The following is a 16,921-nucleotide window of genomic DNA, read 5'->3' on the forward strand; positions in this document are numbered from 1 at the left end:
TTGTGTAAAACTTTACATACAATATACTGTACGTTTGTCACAGACGTCATCGTGGAAATGACCGGACCAAGGTGCAGCGTGGTGAGTGTACATTTTCCTTTATTTATATAAATGTCACCAACAAAACAAGAAACAAAGTAACGACCGTGAAGCTTACTAGGACTATAGTGCCACTAACAAAGTCAACTACCCACAAAATACAAAGGAAAAAAGGCTGCCTAAGTATGATTCCCAATCAGAGACAACGATAGACAGCTGTCCCTGAGTGAGAAGCATACCTGGCCAAGACATAGAAACAGAAAACATAGAAATAAAGAAACTAGAATGCCCACCCGTCACACCCTGGCCTACCCAAAATAGAGAATAAAAGCCTCTCTATGGCCAGGGCGCTAAAATGTTAGTGGTGCGTGGGTCATCTGTTTGTTCACCCACAACCGTCTGCAATTGCTAATAACCCCTCCACAACCGCCTGACTATACGTGATGACGTGAAAATCTGAGGCCTGCACCCAACCCTAACCACAAACACAGAAAATGCACTATAGGCTACAGTCAAAGACTGCAGAACGATTTTTTGAAAGGGGGTGCAGGTTTTGTTTTTGCCTGATGTTTCTGCTTATAATTTCCAACATTTTGGTAGGCTGTTTGTTAGTCTATTTATCTATAATTAAATTCATGTAGCTTCTCTTCTGTCATTAAATGTTGCCCTAGAAAACGAAATAAATCCTTGCTCAACAGAATCATGTCATAGATCAACATATGTCACGGTCGTCATATGGAGGAGACAAAGGCACAGCGAGGTAAGCGTACATACTCTTTTAATGAAAGAACGAACACTGAACAACACTATACAAACCGAACCGTGACGCTATATGACTAGTGCAAACAGGCAACTAAACATAGAATAACAACCCATAAAATATCCAATGAATGTGGCTACCTAAATATGGTCCCCAATCAGAGACAACGATAAACAGCTGCCTCTGATTGAGAACCACTCTCGGCAACCATAGACATATAAACACCTAGACTAGAAAAACAAAAACCCCTAGACAATACAAAAACTAAACAAACCGCCCTTGTCACACCCTGACCTTACCAAAATATTAAAGAGAACAAATGTAACTAAGGTCAGGGCGTGACAATATAATTAATGCTTCAATCTAGTTGACATCAGTAAAGTTGTCTCTGTCATCTTTCGAGGAGAAAAAAATGTTTAGGGACTTAGGAGGAAATACAACAATGCAATCAAAAAACAGGAAAATGTCCAAATGACATCAGTTTGAACGGTTGTAAGGAAAAAGAAAGCTGTAAAAACGACCCAAGGTGTTTCTGATCAGATTTCAGTTCAGCTTCGAGGTATATTTTATGTAGTTGAAATACAATCAGCTTTTACTATGCTTTTCTTAGGAAGACAGCACCTCTACAGATGGTATCTAACTGTGCATTGCATTCTCTCAAGATGCAGAAATAAATAATATTTCTCCACTCCTGTTCCCATAAAAATGTTGCCTACATTTGGTGTATAATTGTCCTGCAAGAAAGGCTACATTCTGCAGGAGATATTATTAAGGCTATGTGAGAGGTTATAGACCTACAGTCAGTGTCCAGATTTAAATTTCAATTTAACCCATCTAAACAGTATAATAGGCTACAGTACCTGTAACAGTCAAATTGTATAACGCCTCACAATCATCACACATACAGTGCCTTGCGAAAGTATTCGGCCCCCTTGAACTTTGCAACCTTTTGCCACATTTCAGGCTTCAAACATAAAGATATAAAACTGTATTTTTTTGTGAAGAATCAACAACAAGTGGGACACAATCATGAAGTGGAACGACATTTATTGGATATTTCAAACTTTTTTAACAAATCAAAAACTGAAAAATTGGGCGTGCAAAATTATTCAGCCCCCTTAAGTTAATACTTTGTAGCGCCACCTTTTGCTGCGATTACAGCTGTAAGTCGCTTGGGGTATGTCTCTATCAGTTTTGCACATCGAGAGACTGACATTTTTTCCCATTCCTCCTTGCAAAACAGCTCGAGCTCAGTGAGGTTGGATGGAGAGCATTTGTGAACAGCAGTTTTCAGTTCTTTCCACAGATTCTCGATTGGATTCAGGTCTGGACTTTGACTTGGCCATTCTAACACCTGGATATGTTTATTTTTGAACCATTCCATTGTAGATTTTGCTTTATGTTTTGGATCATTGTCTTGTTGGAAGACAAATCTTCGTCCCAGTCTCAGGTCTTTTGCAGACTCCATCAGGTTTTCTTCCAGAATGGTCCTGTATTTGGCTCCATCCATCTTCCCATCAATTTTAACCATCTTCCCTGTCCCTGCTGAAGAAAAGCAGGCCCAAACCATGATGCTGCCACCACCATGTTTGACAGTGGGGATGGTGTGTTCAGCTGTGTTGCTTTTACGCCAAACATAACGTTTTGCATTGTTGCCAAAAAGTTCAATTTTGGTTTCATCTGACCAGAGCACCTTCTTCCACATGTTTGGTGTGTCTCCCAGGTGGCTTGTGGCAAACTTTAAACAACACTTTTTATGGATATCTTTAAGAAATGGCTTTCTTCTTGCCACTCTACCATAAAGGCCAGATTTGTGCAATATACGACTGATTGTTGTCCTATGGACAGAGTCTCCCACCTCAGCTGTAGATCTCTGCAGTTCATCCAGAGTGATCATGGGCCTCTTGGCTGCATCTCTGATCAGTCTTCTCCTTGTATGAGCTGAAAGTTTAAAGGGACGGCCAGGTCTTGGTAGATTTGCAGTGGTCTGATACTCCTTCCATTTCAATATTATCGCTTGCACAGTGCTCCTTGGGATGTTTAAAGCTTGGGAAATATTTTTGTATCCAAATCCGGCTTTAAACTTCTTCACAACAGTATCTCGGACCTGCCTGGTGTGTTCCTTGTTCTTCATGATGCTCTCTGCGCTTTTAACGGACCTCTGAGACTATCACAGTGGAGGTGCATTTATACGAAGACTTGATTACACACAGGTGGATTGTATTTATCATCATTAGTCATTTAGTTCAACATTGGATCATTCAGAGATCCTCACTGAACTTCTGGAGAGAGTTTGCTGCAAGGGGAGTTTGCAAGGGGAGTTTGCTGCAAGGGGCTGAATAATTTTGCACGCCCAATTTTTCAGTTTTTGATTTGTTAAAAAAGTTTGAAATATCCAATAAATGTCGTTCCACTTCATGATTGTGTCCCACTTGTTGTTGATTCTTCACAAAAAAATACAGTTTTATATCTTTATGTTTGAAGCCTGAAATGTGGCAAAAGGTCGCAAAGTTCAAGGGGGCCAAATACTTTCGCAAGGCACTGTAACAGCCACCAGCACTGCTATCATCCTCTTTTACAACTTAAATATTTCCCAAACATTGCTTTTCTGGCCCTCACTTCTCTTTATTTTCAACTCTCCTTTCGCAGCTTTTGTCTTATTGAATTCAACTTCGACAACGTATTTTTTGCCTCCGTGGATTGACATTCAATTTTCTGCCCGTTCCCCGAATAATTATTTGGCGATTGGCTGTGTAGGCTATTTGGCACGTGTACAGTTAAGCCCTAAAGTTTAGGTTTATGCACTTATACCAGATAGCCTAAATATAACCTGGCACAGAATATGTATTCATTTATTTGAGCATTACAGTACATGAGATCTGACAAAAAGGAACGTTCTTAATGGTTCTTCCTCAGCTCTTAAGATTCCTTGGACAACTCTTGCCTGATAAAGAACCTTTGAGTTAAGTGTGGGTTTCTTGACATAGCATCTACGGTTCTTCAGAATTCTAAAAGGTTCTTGAAATGTATGGTAACCTGCAGAAGTATCCCTTTCATACCACACAGCATATTGGTCAGATTTAACCTCTTAAAGTCTAAGCCTTTGGTGGCTAAAAGTCTAAGCCTTTAGCTATTTGACTTCTAGTTTTAGGACTTCTATAGGTATATAAAAACATTTTTTTGCCATTGTGTTCGTGAAGTCTCATCTTTCCATAGAGTGGTCATATGACTTCGTAGAGCTCGGGCAGGTTCCACTACAAATGCGGAAGGCCAACATAGGTGGATGTGGTAGATTGAGACCAGCCCATGCAAAAAAAACATATCTCTAGTTTAAACTGACAGATTTTGATGGGGATTTTGATGGCACACGGGTGCGTCAACAGTAACTAGTGTTGTTTTTCAGTGTAGCATTTCTAGTGTTGATTCAATAGTGAATAAAGAGAAACAATACCTTAAAAAGTCCATAAATGTATATACTTCTTGTGCAATTTATATAGGCTACTTTGAGGTTTTTCTTTCATTATCTAACTCTAAGAATAGTTTTGCTGATCAACAGATCAACAGGCTATAGAAATAAAAGTCCCACAAATGATGTACTTCTGGTGTAAAAACCAATGGCGAAAAAGGGAAGTGAAATACAGGCATGTCATAACGGGAGAAGGCAACACACTGATCCATGGGATGAAACCCACCCACATGTACACATACTAAATGTCAATCAGATGTAAAAAAAAAATACAAAATAAAAGGTGACCGAGACTATCACTTTCTGGATATTCCCCTAACACTCTCACCAGACTATAAATATTGGTCCTCTGTTCCCTCCACCACACAGCAGACAAGAAAGCTTGAGACCAGTATTCACAGACTTCTCCTCATATAATCTCCACCCCACCTGAGCCAGCATGTTCACCCCTCGTCTTGCTATGCTGTCTGTGCTTGTTCTTGTACTGAGTGCCATCACATTTAGCGAAGGTAAGTGACAATTGGAATGTTTGTATGTTTGAGTGTGGAAGTGTTTAACTATATTTGTGGGGGCCAGACGTGTGTGTGTGTGTGTGTGTGTGTGTGTGTGTGTGTGTGTGTGTGTGTGTGTGTGTGTGTGTGTGTGTGTGTGTGTGTGTGTGTGTGTGTGTGTGTGTGTGTGTGTGACCCAAACTGACCCATAAGTGTGTGCTGTGTAGGTCTTCGAATGTCAAGCGGGCCGGAGAAGTGCTGCTTTACCTTTGCTGAGCGTCAGATACCCAGAGGAAGAGTGGTGGGTTACACAAAGACCAGCCAGCAGTGCTCTAACCAGGCAGTTATGTGAGTAAACCCTATTGTACTTATGCTATTGATGTGTGTGTAAGTGGATATGTGTGTGGCGATGAGAGTTAGGCTTATTACAATTTGATTCAAACACTCAAGATGCCGTACTGTAAACAGTGATATGTTGTAAAAGTAGTGTGAAACAGGTGTCAGACAGACATAGTCATTGATTCAATTATGCTGTGACTGGGACAGTTACAGGGGGTTAGGGTTACCCATTAGTGGCCGAATCCTCAAAGCAATCTGTGTTAGAGATCAATCCACAAGGAGAGACACAACAACCTCTCATCATCCAGGGGTCAAATTTAATGTTTAGACTTTTTTGTGAGTTTACCCCTGTTGTAAAATGCAAAATGTGCTATATTCCTCCGTCATGTGATTGATTTTCACTACTTCACTTTCACATTGGGCATTTTCCTCTCAAATAAGATCATTTGATTTGATTTATTTAACTATGCAAGTCAGTTAAGAACAAATTCTTATTTACAATGACGGCCAAACCTGGATGACACTGGGCCAATTGTGCCCAGCGTGGAATTGAACTATGGTCTGTAGTGACACCTCAAGCACTGAGCTGTAGTGCCTTAGATCGCTGCGCCACAAGTCACATCATAATCTAAAAAAGGATGGCGTCAGTATCAACGGTATCTTGTATGTGCATTTCCCTATGTGGTTTATTCTGTTATGCTGTGCTGATAACAGTGCATTTCTATGTTCAGGTTTAAGACCCAGAAGGGGAGACAGGTGTGTGCCAGGCCCTCAGACAGATGGGTGAAGGACTACATCAACATCCTGGACGGCAAGAACTTTGGGAAGCAGACGCCACTCCTGTAACCATGGTGATGTGACCCTCATCTATGTCAACGTCAAAGCAAATCCTTCAAAACCTATTTTATTACTCGGTTACACAAGAAGGACATGGCCAGACTCTGCCTCAGAGAGAGCAGTCAAGGTCCTGAGCCAAAACACCACCTGGGTCTATCTGGGCAAATAGATAAGCTAAATGATCTCCATATAACTGTAATGCTGTGTATACCTCTCTCTTTACCATTTCATGCCTGTGATCGATAATCAATATTTATTTGTTGAATCCGTAAAACACATATTTGTGCTGAATGAGTTGTGCATAGTGATGATTAGATTCAATTAGAATGTAGTTCCATAGAATGTCCCATGGAACAACATTCTATAGGCCCATTCTGTTTGATTGCCTTCAATGAATTAAAATGCATGTGGATAAACCATTTGTTGGTTTTAATGCATCTCTCTATGTTTTAATGCTTACCTGATGAAACAGGGCTGTAAAAATATATCTAAACCACATTCAGTTGTAGGCTACTTAATTGTGTCTGTGTCTAAACCTCTCAGCATGAAGCACATGTTATATGCCATTGAGCAGACACTTTTATCCAAAGCAACAGTCATGCATGCATACATTTTACATATGGGTGGGCCCAGGAGTCAAAACCACTACCCTGGAGTTACAATTGTCATGCTCTACCAACTGAGCTACAAAGAACCACAAAGTGGCCAGCTAATTCTGGTGCTCATCTGCTATCTGCCAACTGACCTCTAGTGGTGAATTTCTAACTTTTGTGTGTGTGTGTGTGTGTGTGTGTGTGTGTGTGTGTGTGTGTGTGTGTGTGTGTGTGTGTGTGTGTGTGTGTGTGTGACCCAAACTGACCCATAAGTGTGTGTTGTGTAGGTCTTCGAATGTCAAGCAGCCGGAGAAGTGCTGCTTTACCTTTGCTGAGCGTCAGACACCCAGAGGAAGAGTGTGTGTGTGTGTGTGTCACGTTCCAAAAATGTGCGTTGGCCCAAAAAAAAATGGTTTACACTCAACAAACGTGCATTCTAACAGAACATAACTAATAGGCCTAATTCAGCTACTTCAACTGCACAGCCACAAGAGAGCGCAACTAGACCGTATACGGCGGATGTCAAAAGACAATGTGGGATGAATTAATTTACGTTTCTGTTTCTTGATCATCCTGTTGAGAATCCTAAGAAGAAGCATACATGTATGCGATACTTGACCTGTGAAATATACAAATCAAACTGCGCATTTTTGGTATTTACGTCCAAGGCATTCGTAAAAGATTCGAGGTAAAGGGCTCGGCTGGCCACAATGCAGACAGTTCACCTTTAGAACCAATAGAATTCGGTAGGCTGTCGGATCTTGTCTGACATCACAATTTTAGATGTCTTTAGCCAATAGGCATGCAGTTCCAAAGGAGGACACAATCGCCTTTTGAGATTTGTAGCTTGGGAAAAAAAATCCCTTCTGCTGTTCATGATGCTTTACTAGTGGTATGTCGATACCACCTACCCAATTTCATTATTTTGGGCCCGTTTAGAGGCATTAGGGTTCTGTTGCTACATTAAAAAAAAGAAAAACGTTAAATTGCCTGAATAGGACGTGTCTTTTGAAAGCAGCGTCTCTAACGCTTTTGTTTCGTAGTTTTCTTATTTTTTGTATGCCTGATTTCTTCGGCTCCTGGGTGGGTGGTGTCACACAAGTACTACAATGATCGAACGACCAGAATCTACAGTTGCCAGCATTGCAGTAAGTGTTATTCTGATCACATTAAATCAATGTTGATATTCTGTCTCGCGTGAACTGGATTTAAACATTTCCATGAATGGATTGAAACCAATGACTTTATTATGCAACCGACGTTGTCTCCAACGTTAGAACTCCATTATGGTCCATGGCAATACTATAAGAGGAATGTGACCGAAAATGCTGATTTCATATAGACAATTCCTATTCCATATAGCTCTCGGCCAGAGTACGGGTTTATTCGACTCCATTATCGCTTATAATTGAAAAGAAGAGAAGGGTTCCGCGCCCGGTCGTGGAGAGGAATGGACATGCATACTTATGCGCGTTTAAGAATCCACAAGGGAATTTATAAGATGATGTTTCCATTCATTTTTGTGTTTCCACGCCTAGGCCATTTTTCAAATTTGCGTCCGTGATGAAGGCTATTATGTAGTCTTTGAGGATGTCATTATAGGCCTAGGCTATAAAAAGTGGTCTTAGTCAAATATTGATTGAACATGTTCAGTTCATTATTGTATTAGAATGCAGAAAAACGTGATCATTTGACACATTTGCATTGGCTAACAGAGAATCAGAATGCAGTTGCTGTCATCCAGCTAACCCTGGTGTGCTTTTCATTCTGCACCACACACATCTTTATTCACAGTCCTCGGATCTCTCTCTTTCTGTCTCATACTCATGTATTTATACCTACGTCAGCCCCTCTTCAAAAGGTCCCCAATAATTCTAGTTTCTACCGTCTGTTAGTGTTAACTCCAGGTGATGAGAGAGCTGAGATTACATCACAGCAAAGTTATATAACCCAGCATGGGTAGGGAGGGAGTATGGAAATTGCTTTGGGGCCATTTAAAATCACTATGTGCCTGTACACATAGTGAACTGTAAACAACAACAAGATATCAATATTGGATTGACGGTCATGAACCCTTTATGTATGTGACCTTTTGCTTGGACCTGTTATTTTCCACCAATAATGTACATGTGTAAATTGAAAAACTCTTGATTGCCACTAGGGTTGCAAAGGGTTGCAAACTTTCTGGTAAATTTCAGACATTTTTCCAGAAATTTTCCATGAAGTTAAGCCTGGGAATTTTGCTTAAATTCATCAAAAAAAGTTAGCTTATAACAGTGAACCTTTTTTGTGGGATACACATAAGGCAATTATAGGTCTTGCGGCATATTTTGGTTAAACTATCCCCAATTCAATGGAATTGCAACCCTCTGCATGCACAGTGCATTCTCCCATCATATGTACAGCTGATTCTCAAGATCTTGCACACTAATGAGATGCTATTGAGCCCACACTACTACACTGTCTGAGCCAAGGACTAGAAGCTTTCTGGTAAGTTTTTATTACAATACTGGGTGGGGTGAATATATTTTATATCACATTATTTTTTGTTAACTAGTAAATAGTAGCCTACTGCAAAGTGTGTTTAAATCATTTCTAACTTGTTAACCATTTCTGCTAGTTAGTTTTTGCTACCATGTGAGTGTTAATTCACCTGTTTCCATACATGTTTCATTTTAAAACATTTATCTAACAAAGGAGTTGATTAATATAACTGCTTAACTATTTATCTGTACATGGAATTGTTTTTGTTTTTTTACTTTTTTTTTACAGGAAAATGCCACGGGCACTATCTGATGTGTGAAGACATTTCACTACAGCTAATGTAGAAGGAAAAGCTGTGTACATTTGCAAATACTGTGCCAAATCCTATGTGAAGAATGCAACAAAGATGCAGAATCATCTGACCAAGTGCATCAAGTTCCCTCAACCCTCACAACAAACAACCTCTGACAAAAGTCCCTCTACTTCTATTCGAGGTGAAAATGATGAATCAGACACCTTATCGATAGCAACAGCTCAAGATCTTCTTGGAATAAAATGTTTTTTTGACTCAATTGAGGAAGTTAGTCAGAGAAATGCTGATGAATGTCTTGCTGGAGCTATGTATGCGACTGGTTCACCTCTGATGCACACAGGCAATGTGTATTGGAAGAGATTTTTGAATGTTCTTCGCCTAGCCACCCCTCCAAGCAGACATGCTTTATCTACTAAATTGCTGGATGCAGAGTTCAACAGAGTTCAAGTGAAGGTCAAGCAAATCATAGAGAAAGCAGACTGTATTGCAAACATCTCGGATGGGTGGTCGAATGTTCATGGGCAAGGAATAATTGACTACATAATCTCCACCCCTCAACCAGTATTCTACAAGAGCACAGACACAAGGGACAACAGACACACCGGTCTCTACATTGCAAATGAGCTGAAGGCAGTCATCAATGACCTTGGACCACAGAAAGTATTTGCACTGGTGACAGACAATGCTGCAAACATGAAGGTTGCTTGGTCTAAAGTGGAGGTGTCCTACCCTCACATCACACCCATTGGCTGGTCTGCTCATGCATTGAATCTGCTCCTCACAGACATCATGACAATGAAAACAATTGATACACTCTACAAGAAAGCTAAGGAAATGGTTAGGTATGTGAAGGGCCATCAAGTTATAGCAACAATCTACCTCACCAAGCAAAGTGAGAAGAATAAGAGCACCACATTGAAGCTGCCCAGCAATACCCATTGGGGTGGTGTTGTCATCATTTTTGACAGTCTCCTGGAGGGGAAGGAGTCTCTCCAAGAAATGGCCATATCACAGTCTGCCGATATAGACAGCCCTACCAAGAGGATCCTCCTGGATGATGTATTTGGGAGAGAGTGGTAAGCAGCCTGAAACTACTGAAACCTATAGCAGTAGCCATTGCACGGATTGAGGGAGACCATGCCATCCTGTCTGATGTTCAGACTGCTTGCAGATGTAAGAGAATAAATCCGTACTGTCCTGCCCACTTCACTGTTGATCAAAGCAGAGGAAACTGCAGTTCTGAAATACATCAAAAAGCGTGAAGACTTCTGCTTGAAGTCCATACAAATGTCGCAGCATACATGTCCAAGTATGCTGGCAAGAGCATCCTGTCTGGTGCAGAGATCAACAAGGCCTATGGTGTAATCACTACAGTGTCTCGCCACGTTGGCCTGGAGGAGGGCAAGGTTCTTGGCAGTCTGGCAAAATATACTTCCAAGCAAGGGCTTTGGGATGGAAATGTAATATGGCAGTCGTGCCAACATATCTCATCAGCCACCTGATGGAAGGGAATTTGAGGATCTGAGGCTCTTTCCCCTGTTGCCTCCATCCTCCAAATCCCACCAACATCAGCCTCCTCTGAGCGCAACTGGTCCTTGTTTGGGAACACGCACTCCAAAGCACGAAACAAGCTGACCAATATAAGGGTCGAAAAATATATGGCCATCCGGGCAAATTTGAGGCTTTTTGAGCCTGACGACGAGCCATCCTCAATAAGGTTGGAAAGTCACAGTGAAAATGAGGCCTCAGTCTGATGTTCAAGACATGAACGCCTGAGAGGAAGACAACCAATGCTTTAGTTTCTAGACTATCATTTTACAGATGTATGTTGAAAATGTTTTTGGGATATGCGATGGGTCATTCAATATTCCCTTTTGTTGTTCAATGAAATTTCCCATATGAAGAGTCAACTCATTTAATTAAAGTTCAATTCGTAACAATTACAGTTGAAGTCGGAAGTTTACATAAACCTTAGCCAAATACATTTAAACTCAGTTTTTCACAATTCCTGACATTTTAATTCTAGTAAAAATTCCCTGTCTTAGGTCAGTTAGGATCACCACTTTTTATTTTAAGAACGTGAAATGTCAGAATAATAGAAGAGTGATTTATTTCGGCGTTTATTTCTTTCATCACATTTTGCCGCAACTTTGGAAGTATGCTTGTGGTCATTGTCCATTTGGAAGACCCATTTGTGACTAAACTTTAACTTCCTTCCTTGAGATGTTGCTTCAATATATCCACATAATTTTCTTTCCTCATGATGCCATCTATTTTGTGAAATACACCATCCCTCCTGCAGCAAAGCACACCCCACAACATGATGCTGCCCCCCCCCGTGCTTCACGGTTGGGGTGGTGTTCTTCGGCTTGCAAGCCTCCCCCTTTTTCCCCCAAACATAACGATGGTCATTATGGCCAAACAGTTCTATTTTTGTTTCATCAGACCAGAGGACATTCCTCCAAAAAGTACTATCTTTGTCCCCATGTGCAGTTGCAAACCGTAGTCTGGCTTTTTTATGGCGGTTTTGGAGCAGTGGCTTCTTCCCTGCTGAGCGGCCTTTCAGGTTATGTCGATATAGGACTCGTTTTACTGTGGACATAGATACCTTTGTACCTGTTTCCTCCAGCATCTTCACAAGGTCCTTTGCTGTTGTTCTGGGATTGATTTGTACTTTTGGCACCAAAGTACATTCATCTCTAGGAGACAGAACGCGTCTCCTTCCTGAGCGCAATGAAGGCTGTGTGGTCCCATGGTGTTTCTACTTACGTACTATTGTTTGTACAGATGAACGTGGTACCTTCAGGCATTTGGAAATTGGTCCCAAGGATGAACCAGACTTGTGGAGGTCTACAAATTATTTTTGAGGTCTTGGCTGATTTCTTTTGATTTTCCCATCATGTCAAGCAAAGAGGTACTGAGTTTGGAGGTAGGCCTTGAAATACATCCACAGGTACACCTACAATTGACTCAAATGATGTCAATTTGCCTATCAGAAGCTTCTAAAGCCATGACATAATTTTCTGTTTAAAGGCACAGTCAACTTAGTGTATGTAAACTTATGACCCACTGGGATTGTGATACAGTGAAATCATTTGTCTGTTAACAATTGTTGGAAAAATGACTTGTGTCATGCACAAAGTAGATGTCCTAACCGACTTGTCAAAACTATAGTTTGTTAACAATACATTTGTGGAGTGGTTGAAACACTTAGGTTGGAGTCATTAAAACTTGTTTATGTAAACTTCTGACTTAAACTGTATAGTGTATCTTGTCCTTTGGGTTCACATTGAACCTTTACCCTGCTACTAGTTCAAATTGTATTTGTCACATACACATGGTTAGCAGATGTTAATGTGTGTGTAGCGAAATGCTTGTGCTTCTAGTTCCGACAGTGCAGCAATAACCAACGAGTAATCTAACAATTCCACAACTACTACCTTATACACACAAGTGTAAAGGGATAAAGAATATGTACAATAAAGATATATGAATAAGTGATGGTACAGAACGGCATAGGCAAGATGCAGTAGATGGTATAGAGTACAGTATATACATATGAGATGAGTATGGTAGAGTATGTAAACATAAAGTGTCATAGTTTAAAGTGGCTAGTGATACAGGTATTACATAAAGATGCCAAGATGCAGTAGATGATATAGAGTACAGTATATACATATACATATGAGATGAGTAATGTAGGGTATGTAATCATTATATTAAATGGCATTGCCACACAATGCCACTTAATATAATGATTACATACCCTACATTACATACCCGACATAGCATTGAGTGGCAAGTGATACATTTTTCCATCAATTTCCATTATTAAAGTGGCTTGAGTTGAGTCCGTATGTTGGCAGCAGCCACTTAATGTTAGTGGTGGCTGTTTAACAGTCTGATGGCCTTGAGATAGAAGCTGTTTTTCAGTCTCTCGGTCCCTGCTTTGATGCACCTGTACTGACCTCGCCTTCTGGATGATAGCGGGGTGAACAGGCAGTGGCTCGGGTGGTTGTTGTCCTTGATGATCTTTATGGCCTTCCTGTGACATCGGTTGGTGTAGGTGTCCTGGAGGGCAGATAGTTTGCCCCCCATGATGCGTTGCGCAGACCTCACTACCCTCTGGAGAGCCTTACGGTTGTGGGCGGAGCAGTTGCCGTACCAGGCGGTGATACAGCCCGACAGGATGCTCTCGATTGTGCATCTGCAGAAGTTTGTGAGTGCTTTTGGTGACAAGCCAAATTTCTTCAGCCTCCTGAGGTTGAGGAGGCACTGCTGCGCCTTCTTCACAACGCTGTCTGTGTGGGTGGACCAATTCTGTTTGTCCGTGATGTGTACGCCGAGGAACTTAACTTACTACCCTCTCCACTACTGTCCCGTCCAATGTTGATAGGGGGGTGCTCCCTCTGCTGTTTCCTGAAGTCCACAATCATCTCCTTTGTTTTGTTGACGTTGAGTGTGAGGTTATTTTCCTGACACCACACTCCAAGGGCCCTCACCTCCTCCCTGTAGGCCATCTCGTCGTTGTTGGTAATCAAGCCTACCACTGTAGTGTCGTCCGCAAACTTGATGATTGAGTTGTGGGGCCCCAGTGTTGAGGATCAGTGGGGTGGAGATGTTGTTACCTACCCTCACCACCTGGGGGCGGCCTGTCAGGATGTCCAGTACCCAGTTGCACAGGGCGGGGTCGAGACCCAGGGTCTCGAGCTTGATGATGAGTTTGGAGGGTACAATGGTGTTAAATGCTAAACTGTAGACGATGAACAGCATTCTCACATAAGTATTCCTCTTGTCCAGATGGGTTAGGGCAGTGTGGTTGCGATTGCGTCGTCTGTGGACCTATTGGGGCGGTAAGCAAATTGAAGTGGGTCTAGGGTTTCAGGTAGGGTGGAGGTGATATGGTCCTTGACTAGTCTCTCAAAGCACTTCATGATGACGGAAGTGAGTGCTACGGGGCGGTAGTCGTTTAGCTCAGTTACCTTAGCTTTCTTGGGAACAGGAACAATGGTGGCCCTCTTGAAGCATGTGGGAACAGCAGACTGGTATAAGGATTGATTGAATATGTCCGTAAATACATCAGCCAGCTGGTCTGCACATGCTCTGAGGACGCGGCTGGGGATGCCGTCTGGGCCTGCAGCCTTGCGAGGGTTAACACGTTTAAATGTTTTACTCACGTCGGCTGCAGTGAAAGAGAGGCCGCAGGTTTTGGGGGCCGTGTCAGTGGCACTGTATTGTCCTCAAAGCGAGCAAAACAGTTACTTAGTCTGTCTAGGAGCAAGACATCCTGGTCTGTGACGGGGCTATTTTTCTTTTTGTAATCCGTGATTGACTGTAGACCCTGCCACATACCTCTCGTGTCTGAGCCATTGAATTGCGACTACTTTTTTCTCTATACTGACACTTAGCTTGTTTGATTGCCTTGCGTAGGGAATAGCTACACTGTTTGTATTCGGTCATGTTTCCGGTCGCCTTGCCCTGGTTAAAAGCAGTGGGTCGCGCTTTCAGTTTCGCGCGAATGCTGCCATCAATCCACGGTTTCTGGTTTGGGAATGTTTTAATCGTTGCTGTGGGTATAACATCGCCGATACACTTTCTCATGAACTCGCTCACCGGATCAGCGTTATTAGTCAATGTTGTTGTTGAACGCAATGCGGAACATATCCCAATCCACATGATTGAAGCAGTCTTGAAGCGTGGAATCAGATTGGTCGGACCAGCGTTGAACAGACCTGAGCGCAGGAGCTTCTTGTTTTAGTCTCTGTCTGTAGGCTGAAAGCAACAAAATGGAGTCGTGGTCAGCTTTTCCGAAAGGAGGGCGGGGGAGGGCCTTATATGCGTCGTGGAAGTTGGATATGCTGATAGAATTTAGGGACTATTGTTTTCAGATTAGCCTTGTTAAAAACCCCAGCTACAATGAATGCTGCCTCAGGATATGTGGTTTCCAGTTTACATAGAGTCAAATAAAGTTTGTTTAGGGCCATCGATGTGTCTGCTTGGGGGGAAATATATACGGTTGTGATTATAATCGAAGAGAATTCCCTTGGTAGATAATGCGGTCGACATTTGATTGTGAGGAATTCTAAGTCAGGTGAACAGAAGGACTTGAGTTCCTGTATGTTGTTATGGTCACACCATGTCTCGTTAATCATAAGGCATACCCCCCCGCCCCTCTTCTTACCAGAAAGATGCTTGTTTCAGTCGGCGCGATGCGTGAAGAAACCAGCTGGGTGCACCGACTCCGTTAGCGTCTCTCGAGTGAGCCATGTTTCCGTGAAGCAAAGAACATTACAGTCTCTGATGTCTCTCTGGAATGCTACCCGTGCTCGGATTTCATCAACCTTGTTGTCAAGAGACTGAACATTGGCGAATAATATGCTAGGGAGTGGTGCGCGATGTGCCCTTCTCCGGAGCCTGACCAGAAGACCGCTTCATTTGCCCCTTTTACGGCATCGTTGTTTTGGATCGCCGGCTGGGATCTGATCCACTACTGCATAGTTTCCTAGGAACGCGAAGCTGGGCGGCCATCTCTTTCGGTGCCAGAATTTACGTTTACTCAAGATGCAAGGAATTGTGTGATTGAATCATTTGCAATTATGTCTACTTATGATAAGGTAAATGGTTTATGTTTCTGTCTCCATATGATATGGTAAATATAACCAATGCAAAAAACATCTACATTTAAATGGTAATAGTATTCATTTGCATATATTCCTGTTAAATCCCATATATTCCCGTTAATTCCCACAAAGTTTCCGCTTCTGAATATTCCCCAAAATGTGCAACCCTAATTGCCACAATCGATACAGATCGCATCATTTAGATGTAGGGTGCTGTGGGTGATTACACCACTGTCACATGCTGATGCACAGACCTGATTACATGAATGTTCCAATTTCCCTGAAGGAACATACTTTTTTCTTACCACTGTATAGCATGTGAATCCTTTGGAAATACCTGCATTTCTGCATCAATTGGTCATAAAATTTGATCTGATCTTCTTCTAGGTCACAACAATAAACAAACAGTCTGCTTAAACTAATAACACACAAACAATTACACGTTTTCATGTCTTTTTTGAACACACTGTGTAAACATTTACAGTGCACGGTGGGAAAAGTATGTGAACCCTTGGATTTAATAACTGGTTGACCTTTGGCAGCAATAACCTCACGCAACTGCAGAAATAATTTTGTTATCAGACCTGCGCAACGGTCAGTAGGAATTTTGGACCATTCCTCTTTACAAAACTGATGAGATTTTACAGTTGGGATGAGGATTTGACGTTGGTGTGCTGTGCCTTTTTTTCTCCACACATCATGTTGTGTGTTCCTTCCAAACAACTCAACTGTAGTTTCATCTGTCCACAGAATATTTTGCCAGTAGCGCTGTGGAACATCCAGGTGCTCTTTTGCCAACTTCAGACATGCAGCAATGTTTTTTTTGGACAGCAGTGCCTTCTTCCGTGGTGTCCTCCCATGAACACCATTCTTGTTCAGTGTTTTACGTATCGTAGACTCGTAAACAGACGTTGGCATGTTCCAGAGATTTCTGTAAGTCTTTAGCTGACACTCTAGGATTCTTCTTAACCTCATTGAG

The 16,921-nt window shown here is 41.9% G+C and overlaps 2 protein-coding genes across 3 annotated transcripts in view; both read left to right on the forward strand.

Moving 5' to 3' along the window:
* Positions 1–4,628: 4,628 nt before the first annotated feature.
* LOC139381775 (C-C motif chemokine 4-like) lies at positions 4,629–6,430 on the forward strand. The gene is made up of 3 exons (XM_071125530.1): positions 4,629–4,774; positions 4,984–5,104; positions 5,827–6,430. Exons 1-3 carry the CDS (start codon positions 4,705–4,707, stop codon positions 5,939–5,941), a joined length of 306 nt encoding a protein of 101 aa, XP_070981631.1. The 5' UTR covers positions 4,629–4,704; the 3' UTR covers positions 5,942–6,430.
* A 773-nt stretch (positions 6,431–7,203) lies between these two features.
* LOC139370805 (septin 15) overlaps positions 7,204–16,921 on the forward strand; it is a 30,840-nt gene continuing 21,122 nt past the window's right edge. Inside the window, exon 1 of one of the 2 annotated variants that reach the window (XM_071110599.1) lies at positions 7,204–7,673. In XM_071110599.1, the coding sequence (XP_070966700.1) occupies positions 7,635–7,673 (39 nt within the window). In that variant the 5' untranslated portion in view covers positions 7,204–7,634. The remainder of the gene's footprint in view (positions 7,674–16,921) is intronic. The other variant, XM_071110608.1, reaches the window with a different exon arrangement.

This window comes from Oncorhynchus clarkii, chromosome 2 (genome assembly GCF_045791955.1).
Source record: "Oncorhynchus clarkii lewisi isolate Uvic-CL-2024 chromosome 2, UVic_Ocla_1.0, whole genome shotgun sequence".
In the NCBI taxonomy this organism is placed as follows: Eukaryota; Metazoa; Chordata; class Actinopteri; order Salmoniformes; family Salmonidae; genus Oncorhynchus; species Oncorhynchus clarkii.